The sequence below is a fragment of the Chrysemys picta genome, chromosome 6 (genome assembly GCF_011386835.1).
Source record: "Chrysemys picta bellii isolate R12L10 chromosome 6, ASM1138683v2, whole genome shotgun sequence".
In the NCBI taxonomy this organism is placed as follows: domain Eukaryota; kingdom Metazoa; phylum Chordata; order Testudines; family Emydidae; genus Chrysemys; species Chrysemys picta.
Genome location: NC_088796.1, coordinates 94302523 through 94319695, shown reverse-complemented (window position 1 = coordinate 94319695; position 17173 = coordinate 94302523). Strand labels below are relative to the sequence as shown.

At 42.3% G+C, this 17173-nt stretch overlaps 1 protein-coding gene across 21 annotated transcripts in view; it reads right to left on the bottom strand.

The window, feature by feature from the left end:
- The window catches only part of TJP2 (tight junction protein 2), a 90141-nt gene that overhangs the window by 38454 nt on the left and 34514 nt on the right, over positions 1–17173 (bottom strand). For 3 of the 21 annotated variants that reach the window (XM_065550463.1, XM_065550465.1, XM_065550464.1), the window contains one exon: positions 8158–8576. The exons of 9 other annotated variants lie outside the window; for them this stretch is intronic. In XM_065550463.1, coding sequence (XP_065406535.1) covers positions 8158–8208 — 51 coding nt within the window. In that variant the 5' untranslated portion in view covers positions 8209–8576. Of the gene's footprint in view, positions 1–5732; positions 5818–8157; positions 8577–15763; positions 15891–16256; positions 16393–17173 lie in introns of those variants that run through there. 9 more of the 21 variants (XM_065550469.1, XM_065550472.1, XM_065550466.1 and 6 more) reach the window with 8 other exon arrangements.

Below are 17173 nucleotides of genomic sequence, written 5' to 3'. Positions count from 1 at the left end.
AACAGGCCTCTTAGAGTGGGGCAATAATTTCCTTAGCCATTCCACCAGTGACCTAGCTGCATACAGGGAGTAAATGGAGACTGAAAGCTGGATAGTGGCAAATTCATAGGCACTCTTAAGAGCCTCATCTACCTTACGTTCTAAAGGGTCCATGAGAACAGTTTCTCCCTCAACAGGACGTGAAGATTTGGTGAAGAGAGATGCTATTGCAGAATCAACTCTTGGTGCAGAGGCCCACAGGTTACCTTTCCCAGCTGGAAGTTTGTAAAGCTTAGTCAGATGAGTAGGTAATATAAACTGAGCATCTGGAGCCTGCCAGATGTTTTTAATTAAGGCATTGATGGATGGGTGAAGGGGAATGGTATCATCTGGCTTCTCCTCCACAAGATGGGGCAATTTCCTTGAGCCACTTCGTGAGGTATAACGTTTTAGCCTGAGTTGCTTCATAAAATATTTGCACAGATAGGGTAGATCCTCAATCAGGAATCTTCGAGATGAGTCTGTTTCACCAGTTGTTTCCTCAGGCTCGGAGGACACCACTTCTCCTTCCTCAATGAAGTCAGAGGAGACTTGGGTAACCTTGGTAGAGGATCTCCCCTTTACTTCTATCAGGGATTTGCTGGATGAATGTGGTTCATATGGCCCTTCCTCAGGCTCAGAGGACATCACTTCCCCTTCCTCAAAGGAGTCACTTATGAAAGGAATCAGGGACATTGCTTGCACTGAATTCCCTTTGGCTGATAATCTTCTATACTCTCTGAAATCCATCTTCGCTTCCTTTGGAGCTCTAGGAGCTGAAGTAAAAGGAACTGTTTTTGTGCAGGGTGGAGCTGTGAAAGCTCTATGTAAAGTCATTGGTCTGCTAATCTTGACAGGGAGTGCCTGGGAAGCAGAAGGAGCCCTTGCCTTCACAAATGCCTTAGTGATAAGAGAGGCACGGTCTGGCAAAAAAAAGGGGGAGGCAAGGTCACATCTTCCACAGATAATCTTGGAGCAGAGGGAGGAATAGGAGCAGAATTTCCTACCTCCCATGCAGACTTCTGTGCTGCTGAAATAACTCCTTCAAAAGAGCAGCTGACCGGCATTGAGAAGCAGAGTCCCGGATTGCTGAATGGCTCAGAGGTTCCTGGACAACAGAGACAAACTGGACCCATAAAAGTAGCTTGCGAAGGATGATCACAATGGAAACACTTCTTGCCTTTCTTGTCTTGCTGGTCCATTCTGGTTAACATCACAGACGTTGAGAAGAAGCAGCACGAGGAGTAGTGTGCAACTGCTTCCCAGTGAAGCAGAGAAAACTGGGAAGACGACAAGGCAGGACTGCAAGTAATGACGGCACAGTGCTATATGCAACATGATTGGTGCTGCTACCTGCCACTCAAGCAAAGCAAGGAACTACCTCTCCCTCCAGATGGATGCATTACAAGGGTACACAAACTTGCAATGTAAAGTCAATGTCATATCACCCCAAATCAAATAGTAAATATTAGTTATTATACAAGTATTAATAGACATCCACTATATGGCACTCGTTTAGCAACTGAATGCCGTCCTTGAGAAACAAGGCATGCTTTTCACAGGGAAAGTAATTTGGTGCACAGAGTTTTGTTCAAGTGCACAATCTTTCTAAAGACTTGGCTCATATAGCACCATGGAAAAGCACTTTTCCTTTATAAAGTTTTATAAATCCCATTTTACCAACGGAGACACTGAGGCATAGGGAGGTAGAGTGATTTAGCCATGATGGACTTGTCTTCACAGGGAGACAAACAAGGTGTGTCCTTAACTTTTTGAATTCGCTTGCTCAAGTTAACTAACACAAGGTAAAACCTTAGTGTCTCCAAGGTAACCTATAGTTTTCACACAAGTTAGCAGGTCAAGGTAAATCCTAGGCTCCCCCATAGTCTAACTCAACTTGCTAACATGGGTGAAGACTAAAAACTGCATTGGCTTCACTAGGAGTTTACCTTGTGTTAGTTAACTCGACATAAAGAACTAAGGACACACATTTTTGCTTAGTGAAGAGATACCCGATTTCATTGGCAGAACCAGGAACAGAACACAGGTCTACCCCCCTACACCTGGAGCCCTCTGACAAGCCCCCAACACCCTGACCCCCACCCCATTGATCCCCAACCAGCTGCACTTGGACCCACACCAAATCAAGCCCCACTCTCCCAGCACCTGGACCCCCCACCCACTACACGCCCCCACCCAGACTCCCGCGCTGAGCCCCAACCACCTTCACCTGGATCCCCTGGAGAGTCCCATTGACCCTGCACCCAGACCCCTGGAATGAGCCCCTGTGCATCCAGATCTCCCACTGAGCCACCTGCACCCAGATTGCCCCACACAGAAACCTCTCACCCCACACCTGGATCCCCTCACACTGAGCACCTCCATTCTTGGATCCTGCTGGGCTGAGCCTGTCCACCCACATCTGGTGCAGAGGGGCAGGGTCCCGGGGTGTTTCTGGGGCAGGCCCAGCCCTTGCACTGTGTCGGGGTCAGGTGCAGCCTCACTGCCGAGTCTCTGTACCAGAGGATGTGGGGGCTTCAGGGTGATCTCCCATCTCAATGCAGCCAGTGGCCTGTGCTCCCCACTGCCATGCTGGAGCCACATTTATTTATTGACAAATAAAATTTGCAGAATTTTTAAATAATGTGCGCATAATTTTTTGGTGCGGAATTCCCTCAGGAATATCCCTGGCATAGTTTTACTTATTTTTTTACTGCCACTCAAGACACCTTAAATAAAACACATTAGTGACCAGGCATATAATTATCTGGGAAGTGATAAAATTAGGGCAATTTGGAAAAATATAAGTAAATAAAAGATATTATGGAAATGTTGCCAATCTCGGCTTAACTTGTAAAAAGAAAAAAAAATGATTCCAGTAAGACACTCCCGTTCAAAACATTTCAGTCTTACCCACTTTCATCTAAAAATGTGAAGGCCGAGATACTCTACAAGAGTGATATGGAGCAATCAGCTTGAGACATCAAAAGAGTTCTCATTTTCAAAACCTGGGGCTGAGAAGCAGATCCATGTAAAAATGTCTCAAGTTTGGTACCCAAAAATCACTAAGAGACATTGAAAAACTCAGAAAAAATTCTTTGCAGAGTTCTTGTTCCACCGTTTCTTACATTACTTAATTACCCTCTCTACCCACCCCCTTTTACCTTTCCATTCTCCACCCACCCACCCCACCTGGATTAACCTTCCAAAGGTGTTCACTTAAAATTTTCCATCTCTGGGGATGTGTATTACTGAAGGGAAAAATAAAATTAAGTCTATAATATTAGATGGAAGAGACAACTCATTTCCTTCCCTCGTTCCTCACACTATATGTTAAAATTATGTGAAAAATTTAACAACAGGAGTTGAAATGTTCTCTCACATGGAAACCTAAATGCATTGACAGAAGTGTATTCAGAGACCAAGGGAACTATAGAGTTAAATGCTAAAACCCAAAAATAGAATAAAACCCCCCAAATCCCTCCAACAGTTCACTAGCTGTCTAGACTTCACTTCTGTACACTGTGGGCCTGATCCTCAGCAGGTATAAATCAGCACAGTTTCGTGTCCCGATCCAAGGCATGTACATTATACCCTCCCTATTCCACTAGATGGTGCAATGATACAACTACACAAGTCAGGATACCGACTCTCTCATATGCAGAGTTATGTTGGAAACTAGAAGTGTGTGTATGTGTGTGTGGGGGGTAAATACGTTGAAGATAACGACAAAGCAGATTTGGCGCAGAATAATGCATACTTTGGTTGGATTTTTCTGCATATTATTTTTGGCCAGAATACCTCTATATGGTGCTAGTGCAATGATAACTTTCCTTAATTATCTCTGCAACAGAGTGGACTCGAAATATAGCTGAGAGAATAGCGTATTATAAAATTATTCAAGCTATATTCCAGAAAAAGAGGGCAATCTATGAACTTTTCTTCTTATTTCTCTACCTAATATTCTTCCAGGTTGATAAAAGAGCACTTAGAATGGATAGTAAAATACTAGAGCGTGACTACATTTAATCTGAATAGATAAAATAAATAGAAAGTCATCTTTTTTGGACTAATCTGCAGATTTTGCCACATATTTTTGGGCCAAAAATACAGTGGCTATAATTTAATGGTGAGGTTTTCACAAGCTTCTAAGGATTTAGGAGCACTAGTTCCACTGGTAGACAAATGGGACTTGTGCTTCTAAATCGCTCTGGTACTTTTGAAAATCCCACTCTATATTTTTGAAGTGGCTTTCATCCAGCAAGCTCTCAAATCCCATATTTATCTCTCCTTTGTCATACTATGTATGGCTGGAGCCCAGGCTCTAAGCCATGCATATGTAAGTCGTACCAGGGCTGCCCAGAGGATTCAGTGGGCCTGGGGCAAAGCAATTTCGGGGGCCCCTTCCATAAAAAAAAGTTGCAATACCATAGAATACTATATTCTCGTGGGGGCCCCTGTGGGGCCCGGGGCAAATTGCCCCACTTGCCTCCCCCCTTGGACGGCCCTGAGTTGTACAGGGTACATCTACACTGCAAAAAAGACCCATGGCAGGGAGTCTCAGATCATGGGTCAACTGACTCAGCCTTGTGCTATGGGGCTAAAAATAGCAGCGTAGATGTTCGGGCTTGGGCTGGAGCACAGGCTCCAAGATAGGGATGCCAACTTTCTAATCACACAAAACCAAACAACCTTGCCCCGCCCAGTCTCCAAGGCCCTGCCCCCATTCATTCCATCCCCCCTCCCTCCATTGCTCGCTCTCCCCAACCCTTACTCACTTTCACCAGGCTGGAACGGGGGTGAGGGTGGGGTAGGAGTGGGGGTTGAGGACTCCGGCTGAGATGTGGGCTCCATGGTGGGGCGAGACATGAGGGGTTCAGGGTATGGGACGGGGCTCCAGGCTGGGGCAAGGGTGCGGGAAGGGGAAAGGGCTCTGGGATGGGGCCGGGGATGAGTGGTTTGGAGTGTACGAGGGGGCTCAGGGCTGGGGTATGGGGTTCGGGCTCTGGGGCTTACCTCAGCTCCCAGTTGGTGATGCAGTGGGGCTAAGGCAGCCGCCCCCGCAGCTCCCATTGGCTGCAGTTCCCAGCCAATGCGAGCTGCAGAGCTGGCACATGGAGTGGGGCAGCGCGCAGAGCCCCTGTGGCCAACCCTGTGCCTAGGAGCCGGACATGCCTGCTGCTTCTGGGAGCTGTGCACTGCCGACCAGACTTTTAATGGCTCAGTCAGCTGTGTTGACCAGATCCACCAGGGTCCCTTTTTGGCTAGGCATTCCGGTTGAAAACTGGATGCCTGGCAACCCTACTCCAAGACCCAACCTCCCCTTACTGGGTTCAGAGCCCAGGCTCTACCCCGAATATCTACACAGTTATTTTTAGCCCCGTAGCATGAGGCTGAGTCAGTTGACCCAGGCTCTGAGGGGAAGTCTGCACAGGGATAAAAAAACCTGCGGCTGGCTTGGGTCAGCTGACTCAGGGAGTGGGGCCTCAGGCTGCAGCCTGAGCTCTGGGATTCTGGATTACATTTAAACTAAATACTCAAATTCAATACTTTAAACAAATTAAAAACAAACAAACAAACAAACAAACCTCACCCCACCACAAAACCATGACCTGAAAGGGTTCCTACTTCTAACTGTAAGCTTGTAAAGCAATTTTTACCTTTTGAAAAAGACCCTGTTCCTACTAACACTTACACACACGGAATAACTTTACCTATGAGAGTAGTCCCATTGAATTGAAGTGCTTACAGGGTTTGGGCCTTGGTCTTCATTCTTACCATGAAAATGTGAGTTTGTACCTGGGGGTGCAGGCAGAAAAAAGTAGCAATGAAAACAGAACTCTGGGCATTTAAAATCTGAGCCAATACCTGGGCAGTAGTTCTTCAAGTTAAGAAATTCACATACAATCTTGCACCCAATTTGGAGGAGAAAGGGGAAAAAAGACTGAGTCGGATTTTTATTTCAAAAAGAATTGGAAAATGGACATTACTTCCAAAACAGCAGAATTCTACTGTGTGTATATGTGCATCACATACCAGCACAACAAATACCCCATGCCCATGTCAATATAAATAAACTATTTTACACTGGAAAAATGGAGCAGGTTGTATCCAAATATAGCTGTGGTGGACACAGATCACACCTACCAGAAACTTTAAAAAACCATGACAAAAATGTGGCTTAGTTTGTTGCAGTGGCAGGTCAACCCTCAATATCTCATACATTGTATTTCTTCAAGACTCTAACCAAGAACCATTACAGAATCATGCTGTAATTGTTCCTCTATTTCCCCCAACAGGAAATAACAAATTGTTCAAAATCTAGACGTGGAACAACTTCAACTAAAAAAAAGCAGCAGTTTCAGCCAATAAAAAATTATATCCTGTTTTAAAAAATAGAGCCAAAATATTTTACATTTGTTATCTTTTATAGAGGCTCATTTCTTCCTCTTGAGAAATAAGCCTCTGGGAACTAAAACATTCCCTTTTCAAAATTTTGTTCCTTTGTGTATGGTGGCTTATCATCAGAGAGAAAGGGAGGAACTGATTGTCATAAGTATCCTGAGAGGTACAGGATCACTCCTGTGAAGGAAGTAGTAATTTTACAATCTTGGGCATGTTTATTGATGTCCCCATCATGCTGTTGCAGTTGTACAGAAAATGAAGAGCCTGCTTCTTGAGATTTGGGCATGCCAGGTAATACAATATTCAAATGGCTAAAGATCTGACAAAATTAATAGCTTGGCTTCCTCTTTTTTCCTTCTGAATATAGTGATGAGTTGGGCAAAGCTTCAAGATATCTGAAAAGATCTGGAAATTAAATACACTCTAATGTGTGTTGGAAAATAAATTAAGCCCCTTAAGTAAAAAAGGGGACGATCTAAGATTTTTTTCTTTATTTCTGTTTCCTCTTTCTTGATATTCATCCTTATCTATATCTCATCTTGCACCACTTATACAGAATAGTATAGTATAAATCTCATTTTAAATGTACTGCAACAAGGTTGCATGATTGAAAGGACACCATAAAATTGAAGTCTAGTTAAATTAAAACAAATGTTAAAAGCAGTTTCAGTTACTGCCTGTGTCTCCCTGTCAATTCTTGTGGTTTCACAAGTATATTTTCTAATTTTTAACATTGTTTTACTCTCCCTGTTGCTGCATAAGAGACCCACACACAAAAAATGCGAAGATAATTTAAGGCCCCCATCCTGCAAACACTTTCACACAAGCTTAACTTCAAGTAGGAATGTAGTCAGGATGTAAAGTTAAGTACCCGGCATGTATTTGCAGGACCAGGGCCTAACTGATCAGGGAAAACAACAAAACGGATTGCACAGAGTACTGATAAGTGCACAAAAGTAAACAAACTAAGACAGAAATAAGGAGTTTTCCACCTCTCTACTATTTTATTCATCGACATTGTATTCGTTACTTGTTACAAGGGCAGGTAAACATGTTCAAACAGGAGCATGGTTTTTTAAACAGATGCTATCCTTGCATATAAATAAAAACAAACATGCCTCAGTTAATATAATAGCTCATGGGTGTCCATGACCCACAACAGTAGTTTAGATTCTTCTTGCTCAATTGGAATATCATCGACTCCAGAACTACATTTTCTTGCACAATGAGAGTACCATTATATTATGCCTTAAATAATAAACAAAATAATCAATGTTTCCTCTCCCCAAACAAATCAATATCCAATACTTTAAGCACTAAAACTATAGCCAGCACTAGCTCATTCATTGCTAGGATAAAAACCAGGCAGGTCAGCATTTATACCTAATCATCCAGTCATAACATAAGACAATTCAAAACAATTGTCAGTTTTTCAGTTTGGTCTCAGCCAAATTAGATTCTCTTTTCCCATTAACATTTCTCTTATCCTTTGTTCTAGCTTTATTAACAGAAGAATGATAGGCCATACCCTTCCAGGCATTACTGTTGTTATAAAAGTGTTCCTCTGTAGCAATAAGAAACAGATTATAAGCAGTCAGTTTAGCTCTCTTTTCTTGGAGGATAAAAGCGCACAGAACAATCTCAAATTCTATATGCTTTGGACAGTCTTTATTTTAAAGTGTTCAAAGACCAACGTCCACCACGCCCTCCCTCCCCCCAATACTACATACTCACCCCAGAACTTAGGGTCACAACATTGTTCTCTCCAAAATATACATACCACATGCGAGGCAGTACCCCAATCACATAGCATAGGTAAAAACAAAATTTTAGTCTCAACTTCGTCAAACTTGAAGGTTCTCTCTTTTGCTCAAATAATTCATACCTTTGGAAGAAAATAATTCTGGCATTTTGACTGACACTATTAAATTAATTTGTTAATGTCTTTATATGTACTTCAACATGGCCAATTAAAATAATTATGAACCATGGAAGTACACTAAGTCACCTCGCAGAGAGGCGAATTAGAGCAATAGCCACAAAAAACTTCTGCTATTTTTGAGAATTCAGACACTGACCTCTTTGTCTATTGTATCAACCACTGTAAACTGTTTGCGCTGCAATTGTTAGATCTTGGCAACAGCAGGCGAGGTCTAGGCAAAGGAAGAAGATAAAATTGTGAATGTGTCAGTGTGTGAGTTTGATACATTAGCAAACTCTTCACCAAACTGCTAGTTTCCATTGGTCAGCACATTCTGCAACTATCCGCTCTGCTGCTCTTTAACTGCTTCCTGAATTTTCATCTCTTCCTTGGCCTCATCTCACATGGATTATGTGATCTGTGGCCCATCAAATCAGTAGTTCAGACCCCCCTCCCCCCCCCGCAAAAAAAATCTCTCAGTTAGCTCTACTTTTCCTCCAAAGGTGTCTCAGGGGCTTGCTCTACACATGCTTCACTGGGATTGCATATGGGGAGTCAGCAATGAACCTGACTCAGTCATTCATCAATTTAAACATCCACCTGGCTTCTGATGAACCGGTCCATGTTTACAAATTGAGAATTCCCAAAGTGGTGAAAGTTGAGCCTAGTTTTACACACACACACACACACACACACACACACAAACTAGGTTTAGATTATACTGACTAAAAGCTAGATTGGGACCAAGCCCACCCCATACTTGATCACATTACCCCTCATCAAGGCTATAGGTGCGGGGGCTTGGGAAAACAGGGTCTGCATGCCAGGTACTTGCACTCCTCCCAAGCAGGTGGGCAGAGAAAGGATGAAGGGCGTGGAGCTTTGATTTTGCCCAACCTCCTATCCTACCATGAAGCAGGGGGATTAAGTGAACCACATCCTATAAAGAGCTGTAGTAAGTTAACTTTATCCCCCACGAGCAAAGGGGAGCAGAAAAGGAACCATAACTAAATTTCCTCCCCAGGGTCCCTCCTGGAGCAGTGAACCCACATTTCTATCCTATATTGAGCCTTTAGGGTAGGTAAGAACTAAATCTTCTGAGACAGCATCACAGGAGCAGCCGGTTTACCAATTTAAAATTATGTTGATCCTTAAACTTACACACATTTAATGTTAGGACTCTAAAAAAATAAATTACTTCAAAAGGTTGCCTCCATTTGAGTGAGCTTACGACAATATTCCGTGAGAGGCTGTGAGGGCAACTCACCTACATGCTCACTCTGCCAACAGCCTCCTTAGTGCTTTTGGATCAGAGAGAGATAAGAGTAACGTAACAAAATGGAAAATTCTTGGATTTTCCACTCCCTTCTCAAGGGATTGGAGAGAAGGGCAAGGGAGGGTAAAGTTCCCTACCAATGGCAAGAATTTTATCCTGCCCATCTCTGGACTGGAATGTTACATTATTTTCTGTTTGATCATCTTCTCTGGGCTGTCTTTTCAATCAATGTTAGCTAAGCCTTACTTACAGAGGGTAGAACCTATTCACATCAGTAGTATGGGACTACTGGCATGAATAACTACTGCTCCCCAGGAGTTAGGGTTCCAAAATCAGGCCCTGAGAATATTAAAATGACATGACTAGGGGAAAAGTGGAAATCACAGTGCCTTTCATTTGACAAACCAAAAAAGTACAGCATTTATACACAATTTTGAAGAATATAATCCTCTGGCCTCAACCCCACCCCTGGAACTATGAAGCAGAATATTATCAGTGAGGGGTATCTCTGATGCAACAGTCCTTGATAAGAAAGGCTGATTATAAAAATAAAAATATATCCTGTTTGAGCTAATGCACACACAAAAATCTGATAACTCAGTAAGTGGCCCAACAGAAGTGCAGCCAAATAAATTAAACATTGGGCCAAGAACATACATAATTCCATGCTAAGTAATATTTTTGGAAAGTTAGAAGTGTTTGAAAACAGAAGTTTAGAATGAAAATGTCTTCTCAACTATGACTGTAGCCAGGGCCGGTGCAACCACTAGGCGAACTAAGCGGCCGCCTAGGGCGCTTAGTGGTTGAGGGTGCCTAAAAGCCCGCTCAGGTGAGTAGGTGGAGTGGAGGTGAGCTGCGGCGGGGGGGGGGGGGGGGGGGGGGATGCGGGGCGCTGAGCACACAGGCCCTGCTCTAATTCTCCTCCAATCGGCGCCGCAAGCCTGGGAGGGGAGGAAAATTAGAGCGGCGCCGGCGTGCTCAGTGGAGGAGGCGGAGCCGAGGTGAGCTAGGGCGGGCTCCCTGGGCGGGGTTAGCTTCCGCGGGGGGAGGGGGTGTTTACCCTGGGGGAAGGGCTCCCTGGGCAGGGGGGATGGCTGGCTCCCCGGGTGGGAGGGGTCGCGGGCTAGGTTAGCTGCTGCGGCGGGCGGGGTTAGCTGGGTGGGGGTGGTGGGGGTGGTGCAAGGTGGAAGTTTCGCCTAGGGCGCGAAACTTCCTTGCATCAGCCCGGACTGTAGCATCACTATAACAACATTATGATAAACTGAACAATAAACATAGTTCACATGCTTGTGTTAAGCTAGTTATAGAAATGTAAGGTTTCAGTGGCATCCGAATGCAAGACTGTACTTGTTACATACCCTATTGATTTGCTGAGCTATCGTCATGGCAATAATATAAATAATTGTTTAAAAATAAATTGATATTGCACAACATCTAAAAGCGTCCCTATTTTTACCTCTAGAATAACTCAACTAGATTATTGCATGTGAAACTGAGGGTTATCCATAAAACCATTTAATGGTGGAACCAAGATATTTCACGTCTCCTGAGATAGGTCCATCTCAAATAAATATTCTGAATTACGCAGAAGAACCCTGGCCATTAGACGACAACAAATAATTTCACAATAGCAGACATATTTTGCAGTGTCAGCTTTGGAACAGAGAACAAGGTGTAATTTGAGCCAACTGCTGAGCCTGGAAGCAAGCAGCACAGCTTAAAAAAAAAAAAAAGCCAACAATTTACTTCTCACAGATCTCTTTGTGAAGCCTGGTATGACAGCATAACTGGATGACCCAAGTACCCCCTGACAAGCACATGAGACACTCAAAATTTCTCAAGCTTCAAAAGTGACATTTTACCAGATAAGAGCCTTTGAAATGCCTTGTCAACACAGACTGAAGAAGAGAGAGTAAAGGGAAGACTAACATCATATACTGCATATGTACATTATTTAAACTATAACTGAATAATATATATGCATCTCACTTCTTGCAGCTATATCAAGAAACCATTAGGTCAAGACTATCTTGCCATTAATCTCTTTTGTTGCTGTTGACTGTATATCAGCAGGACATCTTGCAAGGCACACATATTGTGGAGGGCTGCTGATGAAGCAAATATTGATAGTGGTATGTTTTTGGAAGATGAAGAAATTGGCTCATTTTTGTGCTGCCTGGTTATTTAGTATTACCTCTCTATTTATTTTATTTTTAAACGATTTGACAGAGGATCTGGAGTATTCAGAAAGGCACTTCTTGCTATTTTATAAATTTAAATAAATATATATCATTCATACATACCAAATCATACAGTGGAAGCTACGGGCATGAATTCATGAGCAGAATTTTCCTCTATGATAGGTATTTACAGAAAGATGTAATCAATGCTGGTAGGAAAAACACAGAACTCTGAGTTTATGTCTGGCGGGTGAAAGTATTTTCAAAATACTGTTTTAAAATGAATGTATTTGTATTGTAAATCCACCTATTAATTCTGTCAGTGATTTAGGATTTTGAACAACTTTTTCAAAGAGATAGTTCAGTTAATCTGAAAGGAAATTTTAAAAAATTCTACAATATCATTTACGTAAAATCCCAATAAAGTTGCCTTACCACTGTTGTACAAAGACCTTAATATGTTTGAAAAGCGCTCTGGTGCCTCCGTTGTTTTCTCTTTTCTCATGACTCATAGTTAGAAATACCTGGGAACTGTGGCCACCTTTTCTCTTTTTTAAATAAAGATCTTCAAAGGACAAGATATATGCATGAAACTACGAAAAGAAAATTTCAGATACATTTTTAGATTATTTTAAAGAACACAAAATGGAAAGATGATGCCTAAGATGCCTTTTTTTCTAAGAGAAAAGTTATTGTGTCCATTAATAGCCAGCATATGAGGAACATAATTAACAATGAGTTTTTAAAATATCATAAGTTAATATGCTCATGAAAGGTGTCAGATTGATTGCACTGGAGACTTAAGTTTTATTCTCTGTCCACAAAATGGGACAACAGAAACACAAGCCTCTGAACATATTTTAAAAGAATCACCTTAATGGGCAAGAGAGTAGCTCAATCCTTCCATTCTTTCTGCCAGTTATAACGATAGTTTGGTGACATGGGAACCTGCGGCTGGACTGAGACCAACCACCATTACTTAGTGTCTGCCATAAGTCATTATGGTGCTGTGCTGGATTGGAACGATGAGAAACTTTGTATCTAGTCCCTTCCTGCTATATATAAAACAAAGAGAGAGTGCAGTGTATTCAAAGAGTGACTGGCTTTCTAAATCATAACTATTTCAAACAGCCTCTTCATTCAATGGATACCTGACAGTATCAAAATTTCCTCTGATGTTGACTCCACATCAGATACTGAAGGCAAAGAAAGTTTGTGGCACAGTGCAAATAAAGACAAAGGGTGAAATCCTGGTGCCACTTAAGTCAATGGAAGTTTTGCCACAGAATTCAACAGCTCCAGAATTCTACTCACACCACTGAAAGCAGTAATAAAATTTGTATCCATTTTATTAAACTCTTAATCTTTCTCTCCCATCAAACACTAGTTTGACAGTAAATCTCACAATTACACTAAAAATCACTAGTCTAGCTTCGTACATGCTGAGCTCTGAAAATATGAGGACAACGGAAGTGGATTTGGTCCTCCCTGAACTCTGGTCAGTTACAGCTAATCAGTGTTGAAGAATTTCACCAGAAGTTAAATAAGCGTCACCAATGTACATGTAGTCTTTCTACAAATATAGGCACAGTTTCCTCCTTGTGCTGACATCCTCTCTTGGTTGAGTGTGGGATGGGCATAAGGGAGCAAGTTTCACACATCCTTGATTCTCGTGATGCATTTGCTCCAGCCACAGCCCATCCATGTAAATTAGAACAGTTTTGGGGCTGCTCTAACTTACCCCTGTTGGTGATGATCTCTAAGGGACCATGCCAGTTATGAAATGGTGTAGCACAGATGCGGTCTGCCCCTCCCCTAACTTGTGTCCTACACCACAGCTTGGGGGAAGTTGGTGTGGTAGTTGGGTATGTGGGGTTTATGCCAGCTGAGAACTCTTCTGCAATCTGCTCTAGAGAAATTCTCGGTTGGCCAGTTAGGGCCACATTCTGCCATCTAAATAGTTTGAAATGGCTGGAAAAGAGAGAAACTGTTCCATGATTCCCTAAATTAATGCAGAACTCCACAGGCCCCCTTAACACCTTGAACATGTGGTATTATTAGGTAAAATAATTCATGTAGAAAAATGGTTTCCTAAAATGAAAAAAAAAAAAATCAAAAATCTGAATTCTCACAGGCTGAATCATAGCTGTGCTTTCAGAACTGCTCTACAGCAGTTAATCAAAGTTTTCCATCACAGAACTTTTTTCTGAGATTTAAGAGTGGGCTATTGAGCTGAATCTCATCATAGAATGTCTTATTCCAGGAATAACTTCATTTTTGACACTGAAAATATGCACAATTGTTTTATTTATTTTAAGTGAGAAAGCAATCGTTGTGCACAGTACCAATCTCTAGATTTCAGATCCCAGAGCTACCAGAACAGACACTGTGGCTGTGCAAGGTCAAGCTTCAACACTCACCTTGATCTGTGTAGCTCAAATCGAGCCTAGAGGGACACAATTGAGCCTAGAGGGACCACTCCTAGGGATAAGATAATCAGTCGGTTTTCACAAGGGCTTATATGTCTATATTCAGTCTAGCAGCAGAGGTAACTGTAGTTATTTCTGCTACAGTGGCCCCCAGAGACTCCACATCAAGATTGTGCTAGGTGCTGTACAGACATATTGTGAAAGATCATCTCTTCTCCCAAAACTACAAACTTGATTTTGAAAGTTGAAACAGGTGGGTGCAGACGACAACAAAGAGAGTAGGATGGGGAGAATAGGGTAACAGTAATGGGAGCACAGCATTACACAGATTACTTATGTATATAATTTGAATGTTTCAAGGGTGTTTTTTATTTTATTTTTTTAAAACAGGAAAGAAAACAATTATAGTTTATGTGACAGCTGATGTGTGTCCACATTACTATACTAACATATTATATACTTATTAAAAACAAAATACAAAAATCCTACCACAAAACATACAGGAAATGGTCTGAGACTACCAACTGATTCCACAAATCACTAAACAAGTTACTTTTTATTTACTGTGGCTGTTGGTCATATTTTAACTGGGGAACTAGAGATAAGAAACTGTATTTCACACTAATAATCACCTGAGCCCCCCAAGTCCCACAATCCATGTATACTAAAAACAAAAAAGAAATTTAATTGTACAACACTTAAGTCAGTTATTTTAGTTTGGGAGAGTGCAAAAAAAGCAAATACTTTTGCATGAAATGTGCAAATTATTTTCTTTAAAAAAAATAAAGTTAATGGCTTACATGTACAGTAGTTCTCTACTCCCAGTAAGAACTATCTTTGTCCAGAGCACAAATAATATGTTTAAAAATATAGAATGCATGAAGTCAAGCAATTGAAGTTGAATCTCAGACCAAAAAAACAAACAAACCATAACATATTTTAGAGCATTCCAGGAAGGATGTTAATTACAACAAAGCTCATTAGGGTTTGATTTAACTGAAAATCCAGGAGTTTCATAATCCTTCAGCATTAACCCATACTGCTGCTAAAGAATTAGAAAATAGATCTACGATTGCTGGAGCAGAACAAATCAGCCTAACTCAGGCCCATAATAACTGGAAACTTTTTTTTCCTCATATCCACAATTCCTCTGTTTGTATTGTTTAAAGCACCATGCAAACATATAGTGCTATGAAATTAACAAAGCAAATGCATCCCAAAGAGAGTTTCACCACCAATGGGGGAGGAAAACAGGACCAGGGCAGCATTTATGTCAACAAAGGCAGGATATTGTTGTTACAAAAATTACCATTGTCAACAGTCAAGTAACTTTATAGTCAGCTTTTTATTCATTGAAAGGCTTATTGCTATAGATGTAACAGTGCCTGCCAACTGAGAAAGTTCCAGCTACAGCAGGGTTGAGCAGATCAGCATCTCTGCTGTAGTCCCCTGAACTCCTTCCAGCTTCACAGAACCCCCTTAAACGAGAGGGGGAGGGAGAGAGAGAAATTATGCCAAAACAGAGCACACTTACCCCGAGCCATGCTGAGAGCTCCCGCCCAGGGTACAGCAAGTGATCTCCTCCTCTGGCCAGCATCTCTGGGGTATCGCACTTGGGAGGGGAGATGCAGACACACCCCACCCCCACCCCACCCCCTTTTGGAGTGGCTTGTCTCTTAGCTGCACTTTGCTACTCTAAACAAATTTAGGCTCTTTGGGCCATAATTTCCTCGAGATCCCACCCCCAGAACCCCCCGCACCCCCACCCTCCCCTGGGACTGTTAATCCCAGATCCACGATGCAACTGTAACTAACCCTTCCATCGCCAAGTGCGACCACCCTGGGGCAACACACTGTACTGTACGTCGCTACCATTTTCTGTGCAGGGGTGTCGCTTAACCACATACATCTCCCTGTTTCACAGCAGCTTTACTCTACGGGGAAGTGGACAAAAGAAGCCTCCCTGAGCTGAATGGAAATCAGGCAGGAAGGGAAGTAGGGATGGGTTGAGGATATTTGTTACAAACCTGTTCCCTCCCCCCTGCTGGTCCAATTGGTTTGCTCCTGGTGGAACCCTGTGCAGCTCCCATTGTAACATTTCTTCTTCCCCTTGGAAGTTCAGAGAGAGCCGCCTGCGGGGAATTAATTGTTCGCTTTACGCCTCACACGATGGGAGGGGGGAATGAATTATCCATTCAATGCACTAGCTCCAGAAATGCTGCCCGCTTTCAGATCAGGTGACCCCATTTCTAAGGAAGTTTGCAAAGTAATTAGACTGCTGCGCACAGAGACATACTGTCCATCAAGCCCTGGCCCCTGTCACACACTGAAGCAAGAAGAATAGCTGAGTCAGAGACAGAGAAGCTACTCATGAAATCCCATGCCAATAATAGGACTTTGTACTATTAGAGCCACCCCAAAAAATGACCTGAGAGCATTTCACAAACATTAACCAATTAAGCCTTACAATGACGCTGGGAAGTAAGGAAGTATTTTCATTCCCACTGGGTAGGGAAGTATTGTCATGCCTACTTCACAGATGTGGAAACAGGTACAGAGATGTAAAAGGCTTGCCAAAGATCAAAAGGGAAGTTTGTGGCCCTATTTTTAGCAGAATATTTACACTCACCATATGAAAAGCCTAATCTAAATTTGATTGGTTATTTATAGCTTATGGGTGTTTTTTTTTAAATGACTAAGTCACTCAAAAGTTTCGGCACATCTCTAGTCTATAAAAACATTTCCCCATCTCTGCCTCCCTGAAAAACTCATTGTTTCCAGGACTTCCTTCCCATTGCCCAAAGCTCACTTTGAGTAGTCATAAATAGCATCCACTGACTGTAATTAAATTTATTCCTCTCCCCTTCCACATCAGGGTATTCCTGGTCTGGGGATTTCTGTTTTCCTGATTTGGATCATTATACCTCCCTATCTGGTAAAACTT